The sequence below is a fragment of the Aspergillus piperis genome, assembly GCF_003184755.1.
Source record: "Aspergillus piperis CBS 112811 unplaced genomic scaffold BO85scaffold_7, whole genome shotgun sequence".
In the NCBI taxonomy this organism is placed as follows: domain Eukaryota; kingdom Fungi; phylum Ascomycota; class Eurotiomycetes; order Eurotiales; family Aspergillaceae; genus Aspergillus; species Aspergillus piperis.
In genome coordinates, this window is record NW_020291597.1 from 989262 (window position 1) to 1001806 (window position 12545).

General features: G+C 53.0%; 5 protein-coding genes across 5 annotated transcripts; 2 read left to right on the top strand and 3 right to left on the bottom strand.

The window, feature by feature from the left end:
- Nucleotides 1-1165: 1165 nt before the first annotated feature.
- BO85DRAFT_278224 (uncharacterized protein) lies at nt 1166-2139 on the bottom strand. Its single transcript, XM_025655158.1, has 2 exons — nt 1743-2139; nt 1166-1347 (listed from the first exon to the last, which is right to left on the bottom strand). The coding sequence occupies exons 1-2, from the start codon at nt 1989-1991 to the stop codon at nt 1243-1245; spliced, it is 354 nt and encodes a 117-aa protein (XP_025516538.1). The 5' UTR covers nt 1992-2139; the 3' UTR covers nt 1166-1242.
- On the top strand, nt 2079-4534 carry BO85DRAFT_278259 (uncharacterized protein). Its single transcript, XM_025655160.1, has one exon. The coding sequence runs from the start codon at nt 2289-2291 to the stop codon at nt 4341-4343; it is 2055 nt and encodes a 684-aa protein (XP_025516539.1). The 5' UTR covers nt 2079-2288; the 3' UTR covers nt 4344-4534.
- A 367-nt stretch (nt 4535-4901) lies between these two features.
- BO85DRAFT_395762 (proline--tRNA ligase) lies at nt 4902-7310 on the bottom strand (the record flags this gene model as incomplete). Its single annotated transcript, XM_025656972.1, has 4 exons — nt 4902-5316; nt 5383-6644; nt 6713-6882; nt 6939-7310. The coding sequence occupies 4 exons, from the start codon at nt 7308-7310 to the stop codon at nt 5306-5308; spliced, it is 1815 nt and encodes a 604-aa protein (XP_025516540.1). The 3' UTR covers nt 4902-5305.
- Nucleotides 7311-7503: 193 nt separating this feature from the next.
- Nucleotides 7504-9704, top strand: BO85DRAFT_477261 (chaperonin-containing T-complex alpha subunit TCP1). The gene is made up of 6 exons (XM_025662829.1): nt 7504-7605; nt 7671-7718; nt 7773-7858; nt 7919-8023; nt 8093-9127; nt 9191-9704. Exons 1-6 carry the CDS (start codon nt 7563-7565, stop codon nt 9572-9574), a joined length of 1701 nt encoding a protein of 566 aa, XP_025516541.1. The 5' UTR covers nt 7504-7562; the 3' UTR covers nt 9575-9704.
- A 33-nt stretch (nt 9705-9737) lies between these two features.
- On the bottom strand, nt 9738-12468 carry BO85DRAFT_448632 (WD40 repeat domain-containing protein). Its single transcript, XM_025659985.1, has 3 exons — nt 11689-12468; nt 11526-11636; nt 9738-11469 (listed from the first exon to the last, which is right to left on the bottom strand). Exons 1-3 carry the CDS (start codon nt 12329-12331, stop codon nt 10088-10090), a joined length of 2136 nt encoding a protein of 711 aa, XP_025516542.1. The 5' UTR covers nt 12332-12468; the 3' UTR covers nt 9738-10087.
- Nucleotides 12469-12545: the final 77 nt, after the last annotated feature.

Consider the following 12545-nt stretch of genomic DNA (forward strand, 5'->3'; position numbering starts at 1 on the left):
TTTTTTTTTTTTTTTTTTTTTTTTTTTTTTTTTTTTCTTGATATCAGGTACGGTCTAGATACGTATTTTCTTGCGCGTCTGCCCCCGTCTAATCTAGTCGGAATCATATCTCCGTTTGGAACTAATCTAAGGCTGAGTGGAGCTGTTGGAGGTAAAAGATGAATAATGGATATGCAGGGTATGCAGTAGATGAGATTTGGGAGGCGTGAGTACGTGTGTAGGGGAGACTGACAATGTCGATTATGAATACCTTGTTTATTATCGTACGGGTATACTTTCATATCCCAGCTCCGAGGAGAAGGAGTCCATGTATAATTATATGGTCCATGGATCAGGTTTTCCACTATTGAACAAGGTTACACTTCAGTTCGGGACAGCCATAGAAATTGGATACTTTTGAATCTCCTCCGTAAAATGTAGACATAACTATTAAGCATAAAAGTTCATCGGGAAGCAGTTGGCAGTATCAACTCCCGGCCGCCGGGGATAATTCCCAGCGAGGAAAGGTCTGGTCCGGCGGGTGTCCCCCGTGATTGGCTCCAGTCCCCTGACCTGTTTTTGCGGCGTTTGTCTTGTTCGGCCTTGGAATGGTCTCTCTTCCTTGTCAACATTCAATTTCTCCATCTCCAAGAGTCTCCATCATCCTATCCCACCCAGTCTCCAGTCTTTTCCGCCATGATCGCATCTTTTGATTTCCCAAGCAAGCATGGAGCCATCGCGCTTCGGCGTTTCAGCCCCTGAGATGCGCGATCTTGCTCCATTCCCCTCAATCTAAGAGGATGGTTTAATCTCCGATGCATGGTTCATAGTCATTTAAACTTCCCAGCTTGCTCGTGGTGAGCCCCCTGCGGCTTCCACTTTCCAGCGATAAACAAAAAATCAATCAAAAGAGGGGCATGTGTGACGAGAACACCGAGAGTGGAACAGCTAATTTTAAAAAAAAATGTTCCTGTCACAAAAGCAAATATAGGGATCCAACGTCGTCGTGTCAAACGGCACTGTCACATCCCTCCGTTAGTGCTGGGCTTCCAATAGCGGCCCAGGGTCGGGCATCTAACATGACCTGCCCCTGTCAATCGATACGGTGAATGGGGCGGGCTTTACCATAGTACACGCCCGGGATATGCTGATACTCGGCTCGAACGAGGCCTTCCCGCTTAGTGACCAGGTCGTGGTTCGCTGTTGGTGGACGATCAACTACCCGATAGGTGCAAGGGCACGTTCATCCTCTCCGCGCTAATTTCATAGGTGTTCGTGTGCTCCATTCCGCGCGAATACTCGGCTTCTGACTGGTGCGCGCGGTCGGTTGGTCCATGGCCCTAAGCCGTCAACTCCTCGTCCCATGAACTCTGTACCTCCTCGACCCCGACCCACTCTGCTGTCGGCCGGCCTATGGTTACCGTATGTGCCTGGTAAATAACGTCAGGTCTGGATCTTTTGCTAATATTGGCATGATGGCGGTACTAGCTCGACCGCACGTCGTGCAGATCCAATTTCGACGCCCTCGCTGTCAGGTGGACTCGGGATTCTAGGTTTATGCATAGTGGGTATGAGGACGTTAGGGCTTTGCTCTGCTGCACGTTCTACACAGTCGCCAGTCAGCACAGCTGCTTCGATTGTGTGCTGGGCACTGGCCGCTGGGATTCCACAATGGCCACGAGGAGGGGGTCCCTGTAATCTGTATAAGCACTTCAGACCGCGCCATTCGACTAGGGCAAATAACTATCGCAGAGCCATGGTCTTCGAGCGTGACCGGCGCAATGCGCATCTAGCTCGCAATTTCTTTTCACTGGTCCCCTCCCGTCCGCCGGCTCAGCCCCATCTTGTCTTGATGGATTACGGAGACCTGGACCACTTCTACCCCTGATACAGGCACGAACAATTATCGGATCTGCGAACCGGGCAGCTATCCCACGTAGACGATCCATTCTTTGTTCATCGATGCTGCTTTTCTCTTCTCTCAGCTTCCTCGCTCTCCCTCTCCCCGTCATTCTTCCTTCTCATCACTCCTTCATTATCTCGAGTACGGAGTGCTCTTGCGTTCAGCGACTTCGTTATGAGTTAGACGTTATCATGACAGCAGCTCTAGATTACATTCCTTTCCTCCATTCATCTTCTCCGATCTGATCGTCATCGTCATCCCTCGAGAAGCTCGTATTCTAACGTCCGAAAGTATCGTCGCATTGTTACCATAAACATATCTCCGCACGCACTTGAGCGTTGCCACACACACATCACAGCCATACCAAATCTATCCATATGGTTTAGCTGCAGCTGGTGACACCATTATGGTTGCCTTCAAGCGATTCTTCCATGCGGAGAAATCTTCGCCGGGAAATTTGGACGGCCAAGAAGCTCGGGCAGGCAGCGTAGGAGGCGATGATCACGGCTTGCCCAACATGAAGACATCCCGGCGCATGGCCGCGGGAGTTCATGACCAGACGCCTGCAGAGCAGTGTGAAGTAACGCACAATCAGCTACAGTCAAGGCCCCTATCCTCTCGTTCGCATGCGCCTCCATCTCGGGCATCAACTCGCCCTCCGGGGAAGGTCACCCGGCACGTTGATCTGCTTGATGCTTTGTTCTCCTCACACCGGTATCACATCCAAAGCAGCAGCACCTTGTCGCCGATCACACCATACAATGAAGACATAGCCGAACGGAACATGGCGCCCTTCTTAAGAGGACTGGCGCTCAAAAACGCCTACTCGCATCCGGTCTCAAGTCTGTACCAGGAAGACGTAGCAGACCGGAATATCTCGAGTAGAGGCAGCAGTCGCTCCATTCCCCGCAGTACTAGCTCGCGCTCTCAAGCTACACCACCTCGTTCCCGGCAGGGCTCACAGAGGTATGTAGACAATACTAGGGATCGTCCGCAGTCACGGGGGAAAAGCACGCGGTTGGCGCGGTCAACCTCTCCGGAGAGTTCGGTCTCTGTACCTCAATTGCGTACCGAGGAGCGCCCTGGCTCCTCGAGGGAAGGCGCCTTTCAGAGAAGCTCCCTGCGATCTCAGCGGTCTGCCCCTGACTTGCTGGCTGAACGGAACAATGCGCCTAGGGAAGAATCAGTTTCGAGTTCGAATGGATACTTGGGCATCCCTCCTGCTCACAAACAAGGCGACAAGTGGAGCAATACGCCCCTACCTGATAGCCCAACACTACCACTATCTATTGGTAGTGACAGTACGAGCGAGACTGAATCCTTTCAGGATACACAGAGCACTCCTCCAGCATCCCCTCGTCAAGGAAGCAAGAAGAACATCCGAGACCTTTCTATAAACACAAAGCTAGCAGCTCGAGGAAGTCCAACTGCGAAAATTGCACATCGGGCGATACAGCCGCCTACTCCCAGTGCTGTCGATCCCAAGCAAGCTCCTAGCATTGCGGAGGTTATGAACAGCCCTCTCCCTGTGGGAACACCAACATCCATCGCCTCCATGGCTCCGTCCAACGACAAAGTCATCGAGATTATGGACATGTTCAGGCAGGCTTTTGCTTCGACCCATGAGGTCACACCACACCCTACCTTTGAGAGTCTCCAAGATGCTATTGTCAGGGAGATCAATTCTCACGAGGCCTTTCAGCGCATTTCCTTCCCCACTGAACCCTCACTCACTCCTTCGCCGTCTCAGGAATCCTTTGACAGGGCTCCTCATGTGCCATTGTGCCCCGCGCCTGGTCTGGAACGGAGCCTCTCTTCAAAAGAAGGACAATTCTCGAAACTCATTCGCAAAAGCTCCTTCAAAAAGCACAAGAGAACCCCTGAGCAGCGCAGAAGCATCTCCACGAGCGTTCCCGTGACGACTCTCCGGGCCACACAGACAACAAGTCGACGCAGGCACACTGATGCTCCTCTCCCCTCCCCAGGAGTTCTCGGCAACAGGGAGACGAAGCAGCAAAAGATGGAGAGCCCTCAGGAGGAAATGATCTACATGGATCTACTTCAATCGTTCCGCCAACCTCCAAGCAACTCAGGCCGCGCTGTATCCATGAGAACCAACTCGTCCCATGGCAACCTAACAAACATGAGCGGTGCCCCATCAGTCCTCCGCATGCGCGCACAAGCCTCCCCAGTCAGAATCAGCCAGATCAGCTACTCAGAAGACGACAGCGACGACGAAGAAATCATCCAACTACCCAGCGTTGGCGGGACACCGCACGTCTGCATCCAGGGTGTCGATCAGAACAACGTCACCTACATGGCTAGAAACACGACTCCGCGCAACGCGTACCGCCTCATGAACTGGCCGCGGAAATCAAGTCCCAATGCGTACAGCAAAAACGCCCTTTCCAGCGAGCGGATCCCTTCGCGAACTTCGTCCAGAAATGGACAGCAGTTCTAGGTCACCGCACTGGGTGCAGACTCGTTGACTGCTGCTTTCTTGCTAATGCTTCACTCTCTTGATACTCCCATACCCCTCCTCTTTGACAATGATACCCCTCGTCGTGTTCCGAAAAGAAAACAGCACCATCATGTCCACTCTCTTTTACAACCTATAATCATTAATTCGCTTCTTCCCACCCTTCACCTGATATGATAGTCTCATGAAACACATGCAGACTAAACACTTTTCGATCCCTACAACCCCACGAGTGACCCTCAACACTCCGCCCACGCGCTCTCTCATCGTTTCTATACAAACCACAGTCATTTCACTTTGCATACGGCATTCAGCTTTCATCTCTTAGTCGGTCACTTTCATCACCCATTCCTTATTCTCGGCATGGAATCCGCATATTTTCTTTACACTGCATCTCTCATTTTCAAGCGTCCTAGCGCTCACTCTTCTGTATCCTTCTCTGTCACACTCACTATTTCTTTCTATTCCTCGCCAGCGAAACTACTAGGCAACCAGTCCTTGTCATCACCTGAAAAAATAAGATAATACAACCATACTATAAATAAAAAGAGATTATATCAAAAACATGGTTCTTTCAATTCAACTCGCTAGCTACTGAAACGACCTATATCTGACTCCCCCGATGGTAAACCGATGAAAGGTATCTCAAGGAATATCATATCTGCCCCACCCAACTCGCATCATCCATGCAATTGTATGCATCTAAACTCCTGAATTTCACTTGTTTCTTTTTTTATCTGTTCTTTGTCTTTTCTGACGAAGACGCTCGTGGATTTCTTTTTAGGGTCCCTATGTCGAACTCAACGTGAAACTGTATTGGCAGGAATGGAAAAGTCATAACAGTCATAGGAAGGAAGGAAACTGGATGATAGAAAAATTTTTAAAAAGAAAAAAAAATTAAATGAAACATCCGGATCCAACACGGTAGTAGTAGTAGATTGCGTTTAGTACGAGCCTGTTGGGATGATTATGTTAGATATATTGTGGGTGAGCAAAGTAGGGAATCTGGATATGAACTTACGTCCGAACATGCACCACTTCTCGGCGAAGCGGGTGCAGTGGGGGTTGGTACACTTGGTCTCGCCGGGGACGATGCCCTCGGGCTGGTCGAAGGGAATGCAGAGAGACTTGGCACCCATGCTAGGAGCGCGGGCATCCTGGGGAACACCGGAGTCCTCCTCGTGCTTGCGGGCACTCAGGTCCTTGATCTGGTCCTCACACTCCTCGGTCAAGCAGTGGGGGATCAGGCAGACGTTCTTGTCGTTCAGGGCGGGGGTGAAGTCATCCCAGTTGGTGATGATCTTGCGGTGAGAGCGGTACTCGGCGTCGGCACGGTTGTACAAGTCCTTCTGGATGGTTTCCAGGAGAGCGGGCACGGCGGTGGACAGCTCAGAGATCTGGATGGGAGCCTTGCCGTCCTTTCCGGGGACATCACGACGAGCAGCAGTGACGAAGCCGCCGGCAAGCTCGCCAGGACCGAACTCAAGACGCAGAGGAACACCGCGGAGTTCCCACTCGTTGAACTTCCAGCCGGGGGAGTAACCTTCTCTCAGATCACTCTCGGCGCGGACGCCGGCGTCGCGGAGGGTGGAAACGAGGCGCTCAACCTCACCGTAAAGCTTCTTACGCTCCTCATCAGTGGTCTTGGCGGTGATACCGACGGGGACGATGATGGTCTGGGTGTCAGCGACACGAGGGGGGAGGACGAGACCGCGGTTGTCACTGTGGATCATGACCATGACACCGAGGGTACGGGTGGACAGACCCCAGGAGTTCTGCCACACGTGGAGAGGAGCGGCCTTCTCCTTGTCGTCGCTCTTGGCGGAGGGGTCCTCGACGGTGATACCGAACATCTTACTGAAGTTCTGGCCCAGACCGTGGGAGGTACCACCCTGGATACCACGACCGGTGGCGGGGATGTAGCCCTCAACGGTGGTGGTGTAGAGACCACCGGCGAACTTCTCCTTCTCGGTCTTCTGACCCTTGACAACAGGAACAGCCAGAAGTTCCTCGTAGATACGAGCATAGAGGTCGAGGATTGTCATAACCTCCTCGTGAGCACCCTCCTTGGTCAGGTGGGCTGTGTGACCCTCCTGCCACAGGAACTCTCTGGTTCTGAGGAAAGGCTGGGGGTGCTTGAACTCCCAACGGACGACGGAGTTCCACTGGTTGAGCTTGAGGGGCAAGTCACGGTGACTTCTGATCCACTTGGCGTAGTAGGGGTACATGACAGTCTCAGACGTGGGACGGATAGCGATCTTCTTCTCCAGAGGAGTGGAACCACTGTAGCAAAGAGCGGGTTATCAGTGACTTGTCTATATGAAGGTGAGTCTAGAGATAAGGAAACATACGCGTGTGTCACCCAAGCGACCTCAGCAGCAAAACCCTCGATGTGATCCTTCTCCCTCTGCAGCACATCCTCGGACACGAAAAGAGGAAAAGAGCAGTTCTTGACGCCCATCTTCTTGATGTAAGTGTTGAACCACTGCTGAATCTCCTCCCAGATGAAGTAGGAAGCGGGCTGGCGCAAATCAGTACAGGTCGTCGACGGGTTCCCGGGCGAACATGACAACCCACCTTGAGAATGAAGCATCCGGAGACATCGTAGTAGTCAAGCATATCACCCTTGGTCAGGACCTGCTGGTACCAACCAGGGAAATCCTCCTCCTTGGCGACATCGATACCGATCAGAGCAGCACCCTCGATCTTCTTCTTGGGAGCCTTGGCAGCGGGCTTCTTGGCCTCCTGCTTGCCAATTCCCTTGTTCGCGGCCTTCTCAGCCTTGTCGGCAGCCTGCTTGGCCAGCTTAGCAGCCTTCTTTGCGGCGTTCTTGGAGACCTCTCCCTGGGGAGCATCGGCATCGGCGGGGTTCTGGGTGCGATCAGGAAGGGTCTGGGCGGCGGGGGCCTCGACAGGGGCCGCGGCGTCAGCGGGGGTTTGGCTTGCCATGTTGAGAGGGAGACAACGGTCGCGCAAACAGCAGAGGAGGACCGGATACGAAGGGAAGGCGAAGATAAGAGGAAGATCTGGGGCGGGAAGAGGGGTTGAGTCAAAGTGGGATGCATCTGCAAATCTTCACCGCCCGGGGCCGGCAGAACTTTTAGTGCAAACATTCGAGGCGAACGTCCAGCGGCTTCAGGCATTTGGCTGTCGGAGCTTGTCTTTCCCCCTATTTCCTACATCTCCGTCTGTTTCACCATCATGGCAGGCATCTTTGAGCAGCCGCGGAATGCGGACACCCTTTGTGAGTCCCCTCCCCAACCCCCAATCCCCTTCTCCTGACAGCTATCACTAACCAGTCTCGCACAGTCTTGGGGGGGCAGAAAATCACCGGCGCTGATGTGCGGGAGCAGAACGGTATGAACTGATGAATTTCCTCGTCCAAGGAGGTCGATGCTGATGACGATGTAGTCCTTGCTACGCAGGCCATCGCCAATGTTGTCAAGAGCTCTTTCGGTCCGTCCGGTCTGGACAAGATGATGGTGGATGATATCGGTGTACGCATCACCTTTCGACCCCGCGTTCAATATAGAGCAGCTCCCTGATGGTTTACATAGGATGTCACGGTTACCAATGATGGTGCAACGATTCTGAGTCTTCTCGATATCGAGCACCCCGCTGGAAAGATCCTCGTGGATTTGGCCCAACAACAGGATAAGGAGGTCCGAACCCCCCGCTCCTTGTGCTCCACACCCTGTCTTCCTATACACACGATGCTGATATCAGTCTAGGTCGGTGATGGTACTACCTCCGTCGTTCTCATTGCTGCCGAACTCCTCCGCCGCGCCAACGAGCTGATGAAGAACCGCATACACCCTACCACCATCATCAACGGTTACAGGCTAGCCCTGAGGGAAGCTGTCAAGTACATGAACGAGAACATCACCACAAAGGTTGAGACGCTTGGAAAGGACAGCTTGGTCAACATCGCCAAGACGTCCATGTCCAGCAAGATCATTGGTTCCGATGCCGATTTCTACGCCAACATGGTCGTTGATGCTATGCAACAGGTCAAGACCACCAACCAGAAGAACGAGGTCAAGTACCCCGTGAAGGCTGTCAACCTGCTCAAGGCTCACGGAAAGAGTGGTCGCGAATCCATTCTCGTCAACGGCTATGCCCTCAACTGCACCGTCGCTTCCCAGGCCATGAAGACCCGGATAACCGATGCGAAGATTGCTTGTTTGGACATGAACTTGCAGAAGGAGAGAATGAAGCTTGGCGTTCAGATCACAGTCGACGATCCCGATCAGCTGGAGAAGATCCGTGAGAGAGAATCCGGCATCGTCCTCGAGCGTGTGGAGATGATCCTCAAGTCTGGTGCCAACGTCGTCTTCACCACCAAGGGTATCGACGACATGGTTCTCAAGCTCTTCGTTGAGAAGGGTGCCATGGCTGTCCGCCGTTGCAAGAAGGAAGACCTGAGACGTATTGCTAAGGCCACTGGCGCTACCCTGATCAACACCCTCTCTGACCTCAACGGTGACGAGAAGTTCGAGGCTTCCTACCTGGGTCATGCCGAGGAAGTCGTCCAGGAGCGGATATCCGATGATGAGTGTATCCTTGTCAAGGGCACCAAGGTTCACAGCTCTGCCTCCATCATCCTGCGGGGCCCCAACGACTTCAGCTTGGACGAGATGGAGCGTTCCGTACACGACTCCCTGTGCGCCGTCAAGCGTACTCTGGAGAGCGGTAGCATCGTACCCGGTGGTGGTGCCGTCGAGACAGCTCTTCACATCTACCTCGAAGAGTTCGCAGTCACAGTGGTACGTATTCCACAAAATCCTCAGCCTCAGCCTATTCAGGCTCAGCACTAACTCCACTTCCAGGGCTCCCGCGAGCAACTCGCCATCGGCGAATTCGCCCAATCCCTCCTGACCGTCCCCAAGACCTTGGCCGTCAACGCCGCCAAGGACTCCTCCGAGCTCGTCGCCCAGCTCCGTGTCCGCCACGCTCTCTCCCAGCGCGTCCAGGACGGCGACGCCAACGAGGAAGAGAAGGCCATCGCCAAGAAGAAGACGTACCGCAACTACGGTCTCGACCTGACAAAGGGTCGTGTTCACGACGCCCTCAAGGCCGGTGTTCTGGAGCCCAGCATGGGTAAGATCAAGCAGCTCAAGAGTGCTGTCGAGGCTTGCATCGCCATTATGCGTATTGATACCATGATCAAGTTGGACCCTGAGAGGCAGGAGGACGATGGCCACGGTCACTAATTTATCTAGTCTTGTTTTACGTATGGGGAGTTCTCCTTGCTTTCTTCTAGACCTTTGTGTGGCGAGGGCTGAGAGAGAAAAAGTATAATAAGATGTTCATGAGTACAAATTTACTACCTTATTGATCTAGTATTGACGCAGATGTTTCTCCTGGTTTAGTCTTCTTGTCGTATGTTTAACTTCTTGTGGCAATGCCCAAGGGTGGGTGGGTAGTAAATCGACTTATTACGGTGTATTAATCACTTCAAAGCACGGCACATAGGTAAAGCAGCAGCAGTAGCAGCAGCAATGTTCAATCACAATAAGAAAAGAATCGAAGTCCTCGTTGCCATGCGATAAAATCCGACGCTATCAAACATAAAACAGCAGAGCACCTGAAAGGAGGAACAAAACAATCCAAAACACCCCGCTAAATCAATCATCTATGCTTCTTCCGACGCCATACAATGCATGCAAACCCGGTGAGCCGTGAAACAAAAAGAAACGAAACAATTATGTAGTCCTTCAAATAGGTCATTCTTCGTCGTCATCATAGGAGTCTGGGGTTTCCGCCCAGCCACAGCGCCATCTCTTTCCTTCTGCCTCTCCACTGGTTCTGAGGTCTCGGGCTTCAGGTCCTTCGCGCCAGCATCGAGCGGTGTAGTCATCGCTGACGGTAACAAGTTCGCCATCGGCGGTCCATGACACGGCGGAGACTTCCTTCACATGGCCCCCGACTAGGGGTGTTCCGGACTGGTAGATGGGGATGGTGTCTTCTACTCGTCCTGAGTAAGCACGACGGAGACCGGAGCGGGTGGCTGATGATGGCATCGGGGGAAGGAAATCATCCTCGGCGGTTGTCTTATGATCATTGGAGAGGAATCGCTCATCTGTTGGGAAGAGGACGGAACAGTTATCGGCACTCCCAGCAGCTAGCATCTCTGGTTTGTCACCGGTGGCTTTGCGAACCCCAACTTTAACATAGAAGGTTGCAACTTGAAGACGCGGATGACGGAAGCCATATAAAGGTCCTAACCCTTCCTTGTCAGACCCACCGGTGCGACGTGGTCGATTGTTGTTCAGAGAAAGCTCGGGGGCACTTCCCAGGACCAGATGTGACGTTGAGTAGGTGTACACAGTACCGTCCCGACACAGCGTGTATAGCCTTGCGCCGTCTCCGCCCAAGGCCATTGATGTGACAGCAAAGCCCCGGTACTTGATGTGGCTATCCGGCTGTCTGGTAGTAGCCAAAGGAAGAACTGGACGGCCACGGCGGTTGTTGTGTGCCGTACGCAGATCCCACAGCCTCACGCAGGAGTTCGTGCTCGAAGCCGTGACGAAGAGGTTCTCGCGACCTTGCGGAAGGAAGGCCAAAGAGGTAACAGTAATATCTGAACGGCGAACTTGGGGTTCCATTTTCTCTGGTGACATGCCGGTTTGCGACGTCCATGCATGAGCGCCGTGAATAGTACTCAATACCTGAGGGAAGGCGGTCTTGGAGGTGATGGAGCCAGCAGTCGTTTCTGCGTCAGATTCAAGCGAGCACCGCGCCTGCAGGCTCGGTCTGTCGAACCCTTTGCATCGGAGATCCCATATATTAACATTGCCATCACGACTGCAGGTCGCAAGGACTTTGTTATTGGCCGCTGGTTGGAACTGAACCTGCTTGACGGAGGACACATGGTTGGATAGGCAATACACCGGCGTCTGAGTGGCCATATCGATGACCAGTGCTGTTTGGTCTCCAGAAGCTGTCGCCAGTAGCATATCATCGGACGAAAACTGCAGGTCCATGATCGAGTTCGTATGTGGGCGGAACGTAAGATATGCTCGAGAAAAGCCGCTCTTATCGTCTTTGGCAGAATCCAACAACCGAATGCCTCCCTCCTCATCTCCTACTGCAATAAGACTATTGGCTGTGGAGCCGGTTAGTAAGTACACACAGACAGAAAGCAATCCTGTTGTCACCCACTATTGCATGCAGCAGTGCAGAACGGCAAGACGTAGTGGTCACCGGAAATATTCGCACAGTTGTGGCTGTCGTTTGGTCGAGAATAGAAGTTTGACGTCAGGTCCTGCCAGCCTTTATGGATTATGAGTATACCGTCACAAACATAGGGGGATGTACAACCTACCAGCTCCTGAATTAGACCGCATAGTCACTCTATTGGCCCGAGACCCCGAAAGGCTTCGCATATACAATGCTCCGGAGGATTGCAAGGCCTGCGACCGGCGAACTGGGAGAACCTGTCGAGGAGGTTTTGTAACAGCATTTGGCTTGACATCATCATCCCTCGATTCGATCTTGAGCTGGATGTCTCGAACTGGTACAGCTACTTCTTCGTCATTCTGGACTGCATGGCGGACCTGAACTTTTTTTAGAGGTGACGACTGCAAGGGAGAGCCAATTGAAGAGAACGAAAGCTTCCGTTTCCGGGTCGGTGTTCGTGTGAAGTCAGGTGCTTCTGGTCTATGTTCAACGGCTTTGGATGTCCTTGTAAAGGCGGGCCCAAGGCGATTGACGGCAGGGGAGCTGAGGGCTTTCAAAGCCTGGCGATTGGTTCTCACTGAGCTTGCACTCCCGCCATCCAGCATGGAACGAGGCGTGAAGAACCGTCTAAATGATCGTGGAGTGACCGGAGGAGGCTTCTTGGGCTTGCGTCGGTAGCCAACGTCGGACGCTATCGAGGGCGGCGAGGAGGGAAGCTCCTGTGATGTTGTAGGAGGAAAGACGGGCTCAGACCGAGGTACTTCGGGGAGATCATGCCTGGCATCCATTGTGCTCCACAGACAGATACAAACACACAGACATTCTACAGAAACAAATGCATGGGGAGAGGGGGGAAGAGGGGGGGTAAAAAAGAACGAGGTTAGAGAGCAAATGGAGGCATGGCGAGTGGAGCTGGGGGCCGTGGATGATGTCCTCCAGGCGCGGAAAAAAGGGAAAAGTCTCGTGTCGACGTGCCTTTTCGTGTCGCGCCTGACTGGAACC

Bases quoted from the DNA above. Each gene is read 5' to 3' on its own strand.
- BO85DRAFT_278224 (XM_025655158.1), bottom strand. From the start codon at position 1,991: ATGACGGGGAGAGGGAGAGCGAGGAAGCTGAGAGAAGAGAAAAGCAGC. The intron at 1,348-1,742 runs AGACCATGGCTC...GGAGGTACAGAG, and splicing joins ATTGCGCCGGTCACGCTCGA to TTCATGGGACGAGGAGTTGA.
- BO85DRAFT_278259 (XM_025655160.1), top strand. From the start codon at position 2,289: ATGGTTGCCTTCAAGCGATTCTTCCATGCGGAGAAATCTTCGCCGGGA.
- BO85DRAFT_477261 (XM_025662829.1), top strand. From the start codon at position 7,563: ATGGCAGGCATCTTTGAGCAGCCGCGGAATGCGGACACCCTTT. The intron at 7,606-7,670 runs GTGAGTCCCCTC...AGTCTCGCACAG, and splicing joins GCGGAATGCGGACACCCTTT to TCTTGGGGGGGCAGAAAATC. The intron at 9,128-9,190 runs GTACGTATTCCA...CTCCACTTCCAG, and splicing joins AAGAGTTCGCAGTCACAGTG to GGCTCCCGCGAGCAACTCGC.
- BO85DRAFT_448632 (XM_025659985.1), bottom strand. From the start codon at position 12,331: ATGGATGCCAGGCATGATCTCCCCGAAGTACCTCGGTCTGAGCCCGTC. The intron at 11,637-11,688 runs GTAGGTTGTACA...TAATCCATAAAG, and splicing joins GCGGTCTAATTCAGGAGCTG to GCTGGCAGGACCTGACGTCA. The intron at 11,470-11,525 runs GTGGGTGACAAC...CCGGCTCCACAG, and splicing joins CTGCACTGCTGCATGCAATA to CCAATAGTCTTATTGCAGTA.